Source organism: Trachinotus anak, unplaced genomic scaffold, assembly GCF_046630095.1.
Source record: "Trachinotus anak isolate AG129_WGS33_773 ecotype Australia unplaced genomic scaffold, CSIRO_AGI_Tana_v1 ptg000008l, whole genome shotgun sequence".
Classification (NCBI taxonomy): Eukaryota; Metazoa; Chordata; class Actinopteri; order Carangiformes; family Carangidae; genus Trachinotus; species Trachinotus anak.
Window position 1 is genome coordinate 2,077,061 of NW_027273859.1, and position 13,691 is coordinate 2,090,751.

Consider the following 13,691-nt stretch of genomic DNA (forward strand, 5'->3'; position numbering starts at 1 on the left):
ATAGATATAACATCTCTATTTATTAATCTATTATGATTGAAAGTTCCAAAGGTAACTAGATTGTCCATCTCTTATAGACAGAGACAGTATCACTATCACATGAGGGGTCATTTTTTCTAAGAACCATGAAGTTTATATCAGGAGAGAAAGACTACCTAAAGGCTTAATGTAAATACAATAAATCTATCATTTTGCTGTGTTTCCCAGGGCAGCTGGATGTTACAGAATGTGTTAATTTGATGGTAAAGCTGGTGTGTTTGCATGTTTCTTTCTCCTTATCTGAGCCCAAGCTGTGATGTCTTCCTCAGATGTGTCATTGCCTCTGTCTTACATCATCTTCATACATCTCCCTCTTCCACCCCCCTCTGTTGGTTGTCACTTGTACTGGAATCAGTTTTACTCTTTCACCTCCCTCGTCAGGGAGAACCTGGATCCTCCCCAGGACTGACCCGTAAAGCTTCATGCACTTTAACCTCCGCCACCTGTAATCTCCTGAACCCTGTGGGATGACTAGGACAGCACGGGTCTCCTCACTCTTCACCCCTCCATCCAAACCCAATCAACCCCTCACACATTCCAGGGAGCTGATAACCGCTCCTCCTACACACAGCCCATCCCCCTGCCTCAGAACACCTCATACATTATTGCAGGACAGGGTTGAGTCCTGGCACTGAGTGGTACCAGCATCTCAAGCCAACAATAACACTGAGCAGAGCTGCTGACTGATCAAACCGCTGACGCTGTCCAGGGACCTCAGCCTGGCTCTGCCAAAACTGGACAGGTGAGGGCTGGGTCCCTGCAGATCGATTTTAAAACTCTTTAAATTGCTGTTAAGGCTCCTCCTTCTCATATCTCTGAACTGCTTTCCCCTTATAACCAAACACACTGCCTGAGATCCTCGGGTATGGCGACTGTGTGTTTGCTGTTAGCACCTCCAGACTTTGGTTTGCTCTGCTAGAGGAGATCAGGCGCTGAATCTCTGTCCCAGTTTGAATCACTGCTCAACACTTACTATAAAGCTGCTTTTAATTTCTGTCTTTGATGCTTTTGTTCTTGGTTTTAATCAACTTTTATTTTTTCTGTTTTATAGCTAATTGACATTTTGACTCTTCTCTTTTGACCTGTTTTTATGTTTATAAGCTCATTGTAAACTGCTGTATATGTAAAGTTAATATCAATATTACTGTAATTAAAGTAGTACAGACAGTAGGAGGAGCGGAGCATTAACAAACACTTTCAACATTATTATTATTTGTTACATTCAGTTGTGACTGTGGCAAATGATGTTCTCAGTTCTGAAGAATTGTTATCACTTTATGAAATAGTTCAAACAGAAGTCATCATGCTTAATATTCAAGTTCTGCAGCTAAAAATAGTCCCCAACAAATGCAGTTTCTCCCTGTTAGACTAATTTTATATAGCATATTAGTAGCATAACCCCAGCCTTTTCTTAATATCTATCTAAATGTCTGAAAACCTTTTTTTCAGAATCAGAATCAGAATCAGAATCCGTTTTATTGCCAAGTATGTTTCCACATACAAGGAATTTGTTTTGGTGATGATTTTATGTAAGGCACCACGAGCAAACTTTCTCCCACCTAAACATGAATGAATGAACCTCCCTTAGGGAATAATGCAGAAATATGAAGTTAATGGCTGCTGCATTTATAATACTGATGGGATCCACTTTACTAAGATGACTCACAGTTTTTTTTTTTTATAAAAGGTTGTAATTTGTTTCTGTCTTTGCAGGTGTGAAAGGCAGGGGCAGAGAGACCGTGTTTACCTCGTGTCACGGCAACAGCAACACAAAGTCAGCAGAGTCACGCTGCAGGGCAGAGGAAGCAGCAACGCTGAATCACAGAGAAAGGGAAGCCCCTGGCTAACATGCAAGTTGAGCTCAGAGGAATTTTATTGATTCACGACAAGAGACTGGCAGCACTGCCTGGCTTCAGTGCTGTGCCCTAAAGGCTCGACAGCAGTTTGTTGCTTTGCTTTATCAAAAAAAAAAGCACATATCCTCCCTGAATCAGTCACAGTTACACACTGAGTCTGAGACAACCATCCTTTTGTCTCCTGGCTGAGCTGCATCACCTCTAACACAATGTATCGTTTGGGGGCAAACTATTGACAGGATATGTGCTTTTTAAGGTAAAAGCACTTCTTCATCTAGACTTTTCTGTTTTTCTTTTTAGTTGAGACACCAGAATTGTAAAACTTGACATTACAGTTACAGTCAACTCCAAAATCAGTGTGTTTCTTTCTGGTATTAATGAGTCATTGAAGAAGAATCATCAGTTGGCAGGTCTTTTTACAAACACTCACTGTCTGCCCCATACTTCTCAGTCTTTGGGTCACCAGTTTCCAGCACCTATTAGAACAAATTCTCCTTGCATTAGTCACAGTTTTACACTGAATGCCTCACATGCACTTGTCTCGCCTGTGTGTATCATCTGGAGATGGCGTCCCTCAAGAGGCCCCTGAAGTAGAGGGAAGATGGTTCCTCTGGTATTTTTTCCACTTTCATATAATATCATTAAAGCTAAAATCCCTGCATTTGTGGGTCCTTCCCCACTCTGAACAGGCCAACCCTGTCATCCTCCTCTTCATCATACATGTGCCCTGCTTCCTGTTGGTGTTTTCGGCTGCCGTCTGTTTCTTTAAATCCTCGAGAGCTCAGTGTGCCAGGTCTCTTGTCATGCTCCTTAAGACCCATCATTCCTCGCTTTCAAAGATGAGACAAAAAAAGCTGTGCAGCAGTGCAGCTGGACGCTCGGCTCGTTACCATGGTGATCCTTAACAATGCCACCCACAGCCAATCCCTGCTGCCGGCCCGCCACCTTTTAAATGAGCCTCGGATGCTTCACATAAACGAAGGTCGCGGGAAAACTGGGTCAACAGAGTTTCATAACGTGACTGGGTCGACCCCCCCCCCCCAACTCAGACACACCCCCGAGACTGGTGCTGCACCGGCTACACATTCATCACACATGAGTGAGTCATGAGTCAAACGAGCTACTTAGATCCTGTTAAATTAGTTCATTATCTGTTATAGTCTGAGAAGAGGAGTCAACACTTCAGACATTTAGAGCTCTACTCATGGAAACCTAGAAATCAACAGGATTCACTATAAATCACATCACCTGGTTCAAGTCACTGACACTGACGCTGAAGCTACTGTTTGAAGATGGATTTCGATTCTTTGCAATTAATAGTAACCTTTGGTGCTGTTCTAATAATTTAAAAAAACATTGTATGGGTTTATAATTTCCTAATAATTCCCTAGGATGAAAGAACTAATGATAGGGAAATATTTATTTCATTGTTTATTTATAGTTATGATACTTCATGTCATGTAAGACCCTCTTGGTTGCCCCAGCGACTAACTGGAGTATATAAATTGAAAGTCTACAAATTGAACATTGTATGTTTTCATCATATTTAGAGTCAGATTAAAAAGTTATTAACTGGAAACTAATTATGAATTGTTATTAAGTTATTAGTGAATGATTCTACAAAGCACAAGTGCATGTTGCACACGTGCTTCACACACAAACAAAGGTTAGAGCTACAGATGTGGATGAAATTAAAACAGGAAAAGTTCCTCTGTTGTTTTTATGTTTATATTAAAGTGAGCTGTTCATCACAGTGACCTGTTCACTGAGGCTGATGACTTACCCAGTTTGAACATCATCACGGTGATCAGCACCGTCCTCTGATATCTGGACCAAACTCTTCCAAACTCCATGCTGAGGATCCGTCCGCTGAGGTTTCCAGTCAGAGCAGAACGATGCTGTCAGTCCACAGGTTCTCCATCCAGGCCGCCGCAGCGCTCCATCCAGGCTGCTCCAACTTTAGCTGCTAAGAGTGAGTGGCAGCGCCTCCATGCCGGACCACTCTGTGCATGAGTGTGTGTGTGTAAATGTGTGTGTTGGAGTGTGAGTGAGTCTCCCTGGGGACCAAGCTGGGGCTGGAGTAAAGCAGAGTAATCACCCCAGCAGAGAGGAAAACATGGGATGGACAACTGGATTCCACTCATTCAGCCACTGGTTCAGTGATTGCAGATTACTCATATTATTTTATATCACATATAATGAAAAATGCCATCACAGTTTCTATGTTTCAAAATCCATAAACTGTTGTAGATTCATTTCTTCTAAATTGACTAATTCCTGTTGTACTTCCGTAGAAAGAGCAGCAAAACTTATCAATAATAACAATAATTATTATTAAACGTATAATAAGCCAGAAAAACTAACAAAAAATATTTATTTATTTATTATTTAATAGATTATTACATATAGGTGATACCAACTAGAAACTGATTCAATTCAATTCAATTCAATTCAATTCAATTCAATTCAATTCAATTCAATTCAATTCAATTCAATTCAATTCAATTAAGAACTGATCTGTTGCTCTCCCTATATATCAGTGCATAGACAGTTTGTGTATGTAGATTCACACATGGGAATACATGTAAATTTAAGGCCACTTGCTTGAACAAAAGATCTTAGATATATTCTAGTCTGATGATATCTCAATGTTGTCAATAATCCAAAACCACAATCATCATCTAGATTATTTTATGAGATGGTCCTGAGTGATCCCATAGGTCTGGGATCTGTGGACTGTTGCTCCTCAGTCCCCTCAACTTCAACCCCCACCTTCTGCAGCAGAGGTGGAGGGGACTTATCCAGCCCTATCTGGTTGGCAGAGGCCTCTGTGGACTAATGCCTTACTCACTCCCACTCCCCACCCCCAACCCCAACCCCCAGCCTCCATGTCCTGAGCCCAGCGTAAGGCTTAACTCTGACCTGCTGCGATCACAACAAAAAAGTTTAATTAAACATTTGGCGTGAAGGAGGAGGGAGGGAGGGGCGACAAGCCTTCTCACTGCAGCGCCTCCAACAAGCAACATGCAAATGTGTGAAGTGGTGATTCACAGCAGCTCCTCAGCTTCACATTCCTCAGTGACTGGCTGCTGTTTTCATTAAAGCTGCCACACAATAGAGAGATAGACAGCAGGCTGACGTGGAGTCTCAGCCGGGTTGTCCTCACAGACAGTTGCCTGCAGTCTGTCTGTCAGGGAATATGGAGGTTTAATCATACACACTGTAGTTTAAATCTTATCTTAGATTTGTGACTCCCACCAACACAGCAGATGATTCTCACGCACCAGAAGGTGGAGCTAATGCACCAAAAAGCTGTTTGACAACCGCCAAAAAACATCAGAAGAAAGAACTGCGTTTTATGGAAGCAACTGAGACTTAATGGCAACTGAAACCACAGCACGTCTTTCAGCAGTGGTGGAGCCCATACCAATCTGAAACCTACAGCATGTGGTTGTGAAGCAGCAAAGGTTCCCGCTCCCCTATTTTCACTTTGTGCATCATAAAAAACTGCACACAGAGCTGAATTACATTTGTAAACCACCAAGTGGAAAAACATGCTTTGTTTTTGCTTGGATTTTAAACTGAATCTCAGCCTGTGACTCCACAGTAGTTTACAGTATTTCATTTAGTCTGGGAAGTGGCAGTGACTGGGGTGCTGGGGATGGGAGTGGATTTTAGGAGGAGGTTCTACTAAAAAAATTAAAAGCTCAGAGCAGCTCATTTTAAATAAATGTAGAAATGTTCATTTTTTTGGCACTGTGAACTTAAAAATTCAAAATTGTGAACCATAAACTTTGAGCTCAGGATCCAGCTGAGGTGGATCCTTTGTGGATCAACCATCCCAAGACGCAAGTATTTGGGTTCAGCTCAGTTCAATGGCTTTCATGTTGTCAAGGTTGCTAGGCAACAGGAGCCACACTTTGCGACGCAACAGTAGGGGCAGGCACAGCCAGTGAAAATCCTCCACAGACCAGATCATTCAGTTCAGCCTCGGTCTATGATAGCCACAGTGGACTACACCTTCGCATAACACATCCTCTGAAGGATGTCGCCCCTGAATTGGTACATAGCTAATGAATGTGTTTCAGTTTTGGTTTTTCTACTAATAGCCTCTCATGCCCTCTGTGATGCTGTTGTATACAAATTCAAGAATTTTATCCTTCCATAAACCATCACTGTCTCATGCTTCTTTCTTATCTATTATATGTTTTCTCTTTCTGATGTCAGTTAACATTTTTTAAAACAACTTATGTGCATGAGTAATAGATGGTGGGAAGCACTGTCACCACATAGCCAGAAGGTTCTGGGTGAACCTATCAACACAGTTTGCTCTCACAGTCCAAAACCACACATTCATTGGTTATTATCAATTGTGTATAAAGATGAACAACGTCAACGTCGTCGAAGAGTGGAAGAGTGGCTCTGAATCTCAGCGTGAGCTGCACTGCTGTCACCATCTTGGCAGTGCCTGACTCCACCAAACTCCCGGCTCATCCAAAGATGGGCAAAGAGGTGGGACTTTGGTGTTGCCGGTTTGTGGCAAACATATGGTCACCGAACTGTCACTCAAAGTGGCCACACCCCAAATTATGCATAACTTTAAGCCTGAATAAAGCCTTGAATGACCTCAAGTGGTCATTGGAGGAACTGCACTTTTTAGCACTTCCATCTTGGCTTCATTTTTCAGCCCCTAGAGTTTGCTGTTTGGTTATTCTGCACTGCCCATAGGTGTGAATGGTTGTCTGTCCTGTCATAGACCAGCATCCCATACATGGTGTACCATGCCTCTCACCCCAGTATCAGCTAGGATCAGCTCCAGTCCCCCCACTGGTCTTCATGGGCTAATGTGTTAATGAATGGATGGAGTTATAAAATCGTGTTCCTGCACACTGATGTTTGTTTATAGTTTGTTTCTACTGGTGACACTGCAATAAAAAGAGTGATCATCTTCAGATTAATGATTGAAACTAATCATTTGGATGATGTAATAACATGACGGTATACTGGGAATCTGTGTTCTTGTCACTTGACCAGTCAGACAACCCTGCAAACTGTGGTGTGTTCCTTCAATCCAGTTTCATCCAGGGCTCAGACAAACCACGACAGGGGGTCGTCATCTCTATACACAAATACTGTCCACATTAACAAGAGGACAATCTGTCCCTCAGCTTACACTGGGTACCATATGGAGCAGTGATCTGTGGGTGAACACACATGCTTGCTGTTGCATTCTGAGTATTAAAGGAAAAACTCCCTTTATGTTTTTACTTTCTCCGTGTAGAATCTTTTCTGTTGCTTTTTTAAAAATGAACCAATCACAATCTTTGATGTAATTTGCATGATATTAAACTTTCAGCTGTGTTTAATCACCACATGTTCCACAAGACTGTTTACACACAGTAATTTGCATCTAATGGACAATGAATGGGGGACATGCTTGAAAAGGCTGTGAAGGTCAAGTGACACTCAAGGCTAACTTGCTTTAAATCATCACAATCAGGAAAGTGGTTTCCTTGTATTTGGTTGTATTTGGGAATTTTGAAATCATTCTTAAAATGCAAGTTGGGACAGAGTGTGGGACTTTGACACAGGAGATTGTTAGGATCCCACTTCCTACCAACAGTCAACACTCATTTCTTTATAGCCATGGACACAATCTTTTCCTAAAATTAAAGAGGCAATTTTTATTTTGCTATTGCTAATGTAACATTGTGAGTTCAGCATCAAACTTCATTCCTTTTTCTTGCTAAGACCCATCTCCAGAGGTGGAAAGCAAACCTTTTGTTTTGCTTCTATTTCTATTAGTTCTTTTCACGAACCGAAGCTAGCATGTTCATCTTGTCACTTTGTGAAACCAAGTCACTGAGCGTTCAGTCTGCCCTGTAGAAGTAGAGGTATTATAACCTCTTGCATTGTAAACGCAATGATGGCTGAAGCTCTTAGCAAGACTGGTAAGTAAACAGTTGTTAATGCTAATGTTGGCTGGGTAGCAATAGCGAATCTCACAAACAGCTTCTTTAACCGTTTTTTTGTGAAAGATTCGAACCAAACTTTCAACACAGTGGAGACAGATCAGAAAACGCTCATATGAACAGATACAGTTTGGAAAGTGCTGACAAACAATATAGAGCATGTGACAGACAGTCAACAGCACTTAAAGGTAAAAGATGGAAATATTTTAAATCTTTCTTCTTTGTAAAGAAACCTCATGAAAAGATGAAAACTAACAGTAGGTTGACATTCACTCAAAACCTGATGTATCTTATTCCTCTGTGTCATAGAGCTCCATTGTTTCCAAAACCTACTAACAACATATCAGTGAGCTACACTACAGAGTGACATGTTCCTTCATTGCCACGAACACACACATTGTAGTTTACACTCACCAGTGCATCAAATGTGAATTAATCCGCCCCTGAAAATAGTCCCCAACAAATGCAATTTTTCCTACTGTTTGTGTAAAACTACTGCGAGACCACATTGTTAGTTTTGATCTTGTCCTTGGATTTATTGAAATTAGAAAGCTCTAAAAGAATTCTGCTCTCATCTTTTACACATCTGAAAACCTTTTATTTATTTTTTTGGAAATTGTGAACTGACCCTTTAAAGCAAACATAACACAAATAAATTCCCATGAGGCATAGTGCACATATTTATGGGTTATTGTAAGACATGTATCATTTGATTTGATTGTAATTGAGTCCAAGTAAAGAGCAGACCATGTGTATGTTTTGAACGATAATAAAAAAAATGTTCACATTCTGTGAAACTGCTGGTGATCTCTCAGGTGTTCAGTGCACTTGTTCTGTCCAAGAGCAGTTAAAGCAGAAACACTGTTGGTGGTATTTTACAGGCTGTGGGAGGAGCAGCAGCTGGCTGCTAATGGGCAGCCAGTACTCACTCTGCTGTTGAATTGTGAGTGACGTTTATAACAGTCTATCACTGCACACTGAGGTGCAGCTATTAACACTCTGACCACAACAGTAGCCGAATAACTGATTCTGACAAACTTAATTCATGGAGGTTTTATGTGATGTCAGATGTTATGTGATGATATGTTTCAAGTGGTTTCAATTCTGTAGTTAACAGTGGTGTTTGGAGCACATGAGAAAGTGTATGATGACCTCCTATTTTCTGTTTTGCTCAGGAAAAAATCCCAGCAAGTGTTTTGCACCTTCTCTATAGAGAGGAGGGACGGGGCTGTTTATAATTTATGAGTCTGCTTATAAACCTCCAGACAGGAGATTTGCTGTGGGTTCTCCATCTCACCCTCTCTCTCTTGCTCTGTGTGTGTGTCTCTCTCCCCCGCACACATTCCCCTCCCTTCCACATCTTAACATCCATTTCTGTCTAGCTCCTCCACAACAATGGCATCTCAAAAGAACTGCAATTGCCTTGTGACCCTTAACTTCACCCCCTGACTCCCCCTTTTTAAAACTCTGGTGACAAAGAATGCTGCCAGAGCTCAGATGAGGAGGTATTCAAACTGCATTTACCACAACGCACACAAAAAGAGGTAAATGTAGGGAACTGAAGGAATACATGCAAAATACAAAAGCAGCACGTAGCACTAAGGACGAACAAAGGTCTGATACCAAACCCTAGAGGCTGAAATTTAATTGTTTACTATTGGCAGGAAACTGGCTAAAGTTCATGAAAGTAAAGGGTCAGTCTTCCAATTTAAGATGACTCTTCATGCTCTACTGTTTGTCCTCCGTGGCTCTGGATGGGCTTTGTCATATAACCCTGGTGATGTCATCAGGGTTGGATACAATGAATGACTATGATAAGCCTTCGTTAAAATCTGGGGAGGTGGAGTTGAAAGACAAGAGCATTAACCAAGCACTAAGTACCAAAAAATTGACCCTGTTGTATTGCATTATGGGAATGTAGGATGAGGTTGAACCATAAACTTTAGTCCTCCAACTTTATGGAAATTCTGTACTAAATTTCAAGAGTGCCACTTAAAAGGCCTCACCATGAACATGCCAGATAAAGCTAACTCTTCTTTCATAAGTGGCTCATTGGTCTCGCTTCAGGTGTAAGAGGGCCTGGGTTTAAATCCCGGACGAGCCCTCAAATGCATCTCTGTGTGAGTAAAACTGCTATAAGATGGAATATCTTTGTAAGTAGGACATGTACTATATGGTCTCATCCTACTATGATAGGATCTAATGTGCAGGGTGTTGTTGTTGCTTTGGACCAAAGTCTTAATGTCAGTGTACTTGACCATGATAGGACTAGGTCCAAACCTAGTACATGGCCAGTCTGTGAGCTATTTTCATTCAAGCAGTCAGCTGGTTTCAGTTCTTGCCCTCCTCTGCTCTAAGACCACACGTTACCCAGCAGCCACCTCCGAGCTGCTGCTAAAATCCTGCTTTTATAATAATCTGACAAAATCACCAAACACAGCTAAGACTGTGCAGGGTCACATGGCATTCAGGCGACCAATGGTGTAACTTCATCAGTCAGTCAGTGACCAAATATATTTAGCTCTCTGGCAAAAGCTGAATTTTCGCTTTCACTTTTGTTTCCATCAAACCTTTTACATGAACATGATAATACAAGGGTCATAATAATATATATAATCAAAATGAAGCCTAATGAACTTGATAAATAACATAGGTGAATGAGATACATTTCAACAAAATAGATTTGTGTCAACAACAGTGTTTTCACTCAGTCATAAATGAACCACAGTTAATCGTGTGTATAAAACCAATCAATTGCATCTCTTGTCTTGTTTTACAACGTCTCTTTGCCCAATGAGGAATAACATAAGCTGCTGTAACTCCATTAGCCCTTACTTACTAATGGGGATTATAATATTTGCTGCCATACAGAATCCAAAAACAGTTATATTGAAATGAATTAGAAGAAATACACAAATTATCTTGAAAACATACATACCATGGTTCCATCACACCCATGCCAAATAAACAATGCTGAAAAAAACTGGCCCATGGTTGATCCTGACTGACAGCTAACATATACAGATTTCATATTTTGTCCAGTGGCAGAGGACAAAGCTCACTGAGTCTCCAAAATTGAAAAGAATTGAGTGAAATCATGAATGCCCTCAGTGCATGTTGTTGATATCTATGTTTTTTCACATTTAGTTTGATATTTCCTGTGTTCAAGTGGAAACTTTAACCCACTGTTGTCACTTTGGAACCGGAAACTTGAGAATTCATCCTCTTCGGTCCATTAAAGAAACTGCAAATTTGGGATCTTGTCATGGAGAAAAGGGTTGAGCAAGGGAATATTTTTATATAAGTGGCACAGCAGCAAAACTCAGAGGTTTGTCATTAAGTCATTAAGAACCTTCCATGAATATCTGCACAAAATTCAATAGAAATGTTAGCAGTGTAACTGGATGACTGTCACTGAAAAGGGGGAAGTTACAGAGCAAAGCCTCCCTCTGCAAAAACAGGTTAAATGAAAACAGGGTTTACTGACAGCTGAAGTCACGATAAGAGGCTGTGATACCTACAACAATGTGGTTGACCTCTGGAGAATTAGCGTGGATGGCGGGAGTCCCAGTAAGAGGATTCTGGCCCTGTTCAAGCATCTTACAGAGCAGCCGCACCAGATCCACGACCAAATCTCTGAGGTTTCTCACTGAGGGAGAAATGCTGTTGCCCTTCAGCAGCTCGCCAAAACAAATCTCTGGTGTGACTTCACTAATTGCTCTGGTTGTCTCTAATACCTAATTAGTACCATAAAGTGATTTACATGCCAACTGGGGCCTCTCTCACTACCTCACTGTGAGAGGGTCTTTGTTCTCCTCTGTCCATGCTTGCCTGGACTCTGCAACATACTGTACAATATACTTTATTTCCAATAACGTAGCTGGTTGTATGGTTAAACCTCCAGGCTCAGCATGTGAATGTCTGCGCTTCAGAACAACAGATGACCTCTTCTCTAATGATGTTTTCTCTGTATGGTATAAAGAGATTGTCAGGCCTCAATCTGTTGTCCTGTCCCCTGGCCTCCTGTCTGCAGTAATCTTGATGAGGAGCTAATAAGCTAGAGAGACAGTGGCTCCCAGTCGTGGCCCCCCAGTGGGCCCCCACAACCTTTCAAAACATCCCCCATTAACCCTTCATCACCCAGACCTGGTCTGAAGTATGCCCGCTCAAATGCTCAAGTAATGAAAGGGATCTGAACAAAGCCAGGAGGGATGAAAGCAAACTTCCTCTAGTAATATTTGGAAAGTAAATATAAGAGTAAAATAGTGCATTCCACTTTTAAGATTGTGTCTGCCTGTCAGCTTAGCTCTGACATTACTTCAAGGAATTCACAGCAGGGGAGTCAGAACAGGCCAGACATGTCTGTTCTCTGCAGTTTGTGGCGGATCTTATACACTTGTCATAAGAGGATACTAAATGTTTGATATACAACATTACATCAATGAAAAATCACATGCAAGGTCTGTAAAATCTAACTTAAAGGTGCACTCAGCTCTGCTTTGCTTGGTAATCCAGGTTTAGCATTAGTCATCATTAGTGTTTTGGCTTATAAACATTTTGTGGACAGTGGTCAGTTTATTTATATAATATCAACTTGAGACAACGTTCAGATGGCTGAATATATATATATATTACATTTATATATTGATATGCTGTATATATATATAGTTGACTTAGTCACACATAAGATGATACTGAACACCAGTAAAATGTGGACAAGGACAATGTGGATATTTTACTGCGAAATATCAGATTTTTCAGAATAATACCTGAGACTGTCGTCCTGTAAAAAACAAACCAATAGGTCATCTGTCAGCTGGTTATTATGACCCATAGTTAGGTTTTGTTGCTAGATGTCATCTAGTGGCCATAGTATGGATATATGGACAATAGAAATAACATAATTACTACAGCCACTAGATGTTGCCTAGCAACAAAACCTAACTATGGCTCATAATAACCTGCTGCACAGACGACCTGTGGGCTTGTGTGTTTTACAGAAGACAAATGGACCAGGTGATTAAATCTGGTAAAAACTATGAATAAGCATCGTTACTGTTCGGTGACCACAGAATGTCTCAGAGCGGCTGGGAGCTGAGACGCTGCCAACGTTTGCTCAGCTTGTTTGTTTTTTTTGATAAGATCCAAATGTCTGATGAATAAAATCCTTCATCCAGTTAAAATATAGTCAACTAATCAGTAAAATAGTCGATCGAGTAATCAACAGTCAATAGTCAATAGTCAGGCAGCCGTACATGGGTTGGTTAATACTTGTTATGGTAATTCTCTTACAGTACAGAATGCCAAGAACTCACTGGCCCATGGATAGGGATTCAAGCATTTCATTTGACACATGGCAGTAAAACCAGATGTAGTATATGTTCAGGAAACCTGGTGAAAACCAATTTTAGACTTTGTGGTGCATGGATGTACCATAATATGGAAAGAAAGAAATCATGGGGAAGGAGGAGGTTGTGCTACTTTCATCAAACAAGATATTCCATATAGGGCACTGGGATGAGGAGACGGTCAGGAATACATAGTGGTGGACATGTGAGGAGGAGAGGAGGAGGTAGTTATAATTACCTACTACAATCCTTCTAAAAGGTGGAATTTGGATAAATTACTAAAGACAGAAACAAAGTAGTAGTATGGTGTGTAGATTTCAGTGTTTACAGCACAACATGGTGGGTTGCATACAGACTCAAATAGAAAGGTAACTGAGTATTTGATGGATGAAAGATTCAGTCTGTATGAGTGATGGTAGAGGAATGAGGGTAAACATAACTACAGGTGCTGAATCAGCATTAGCTATCATTTAATG

The 13,691-nt window shown here is 41.0% G+C and overlaps 1 protein-coding gene across 1 annotated transcript in view; it reads right to left on the reverse strand.

The window, feature by feature from the left end:
* The window catches only part of LOC139623536 (protein crumbs homolog 1-like), a 33,010-nt gene extending 29,068 nt beyond the window's left edge, over positions 1 to 3,942 (reverse strand). The window contains exon 1 of the mRNA XM_071481813.1: positions 3,679 to 3,942. Within this exon, the coding sequence (XP_071337914.1) occupies positions 3,679 to 3,748 (70 nt within the window). The 5' untranslated portion in view covers positions 3,749 to 3,942. The remainder of the gene's footprint in view (positions 1 to 3,678) is intronic.
* Between the last annotated feature and the right edge of the window lie 9,749 nt (positions 3,943 to 13,691).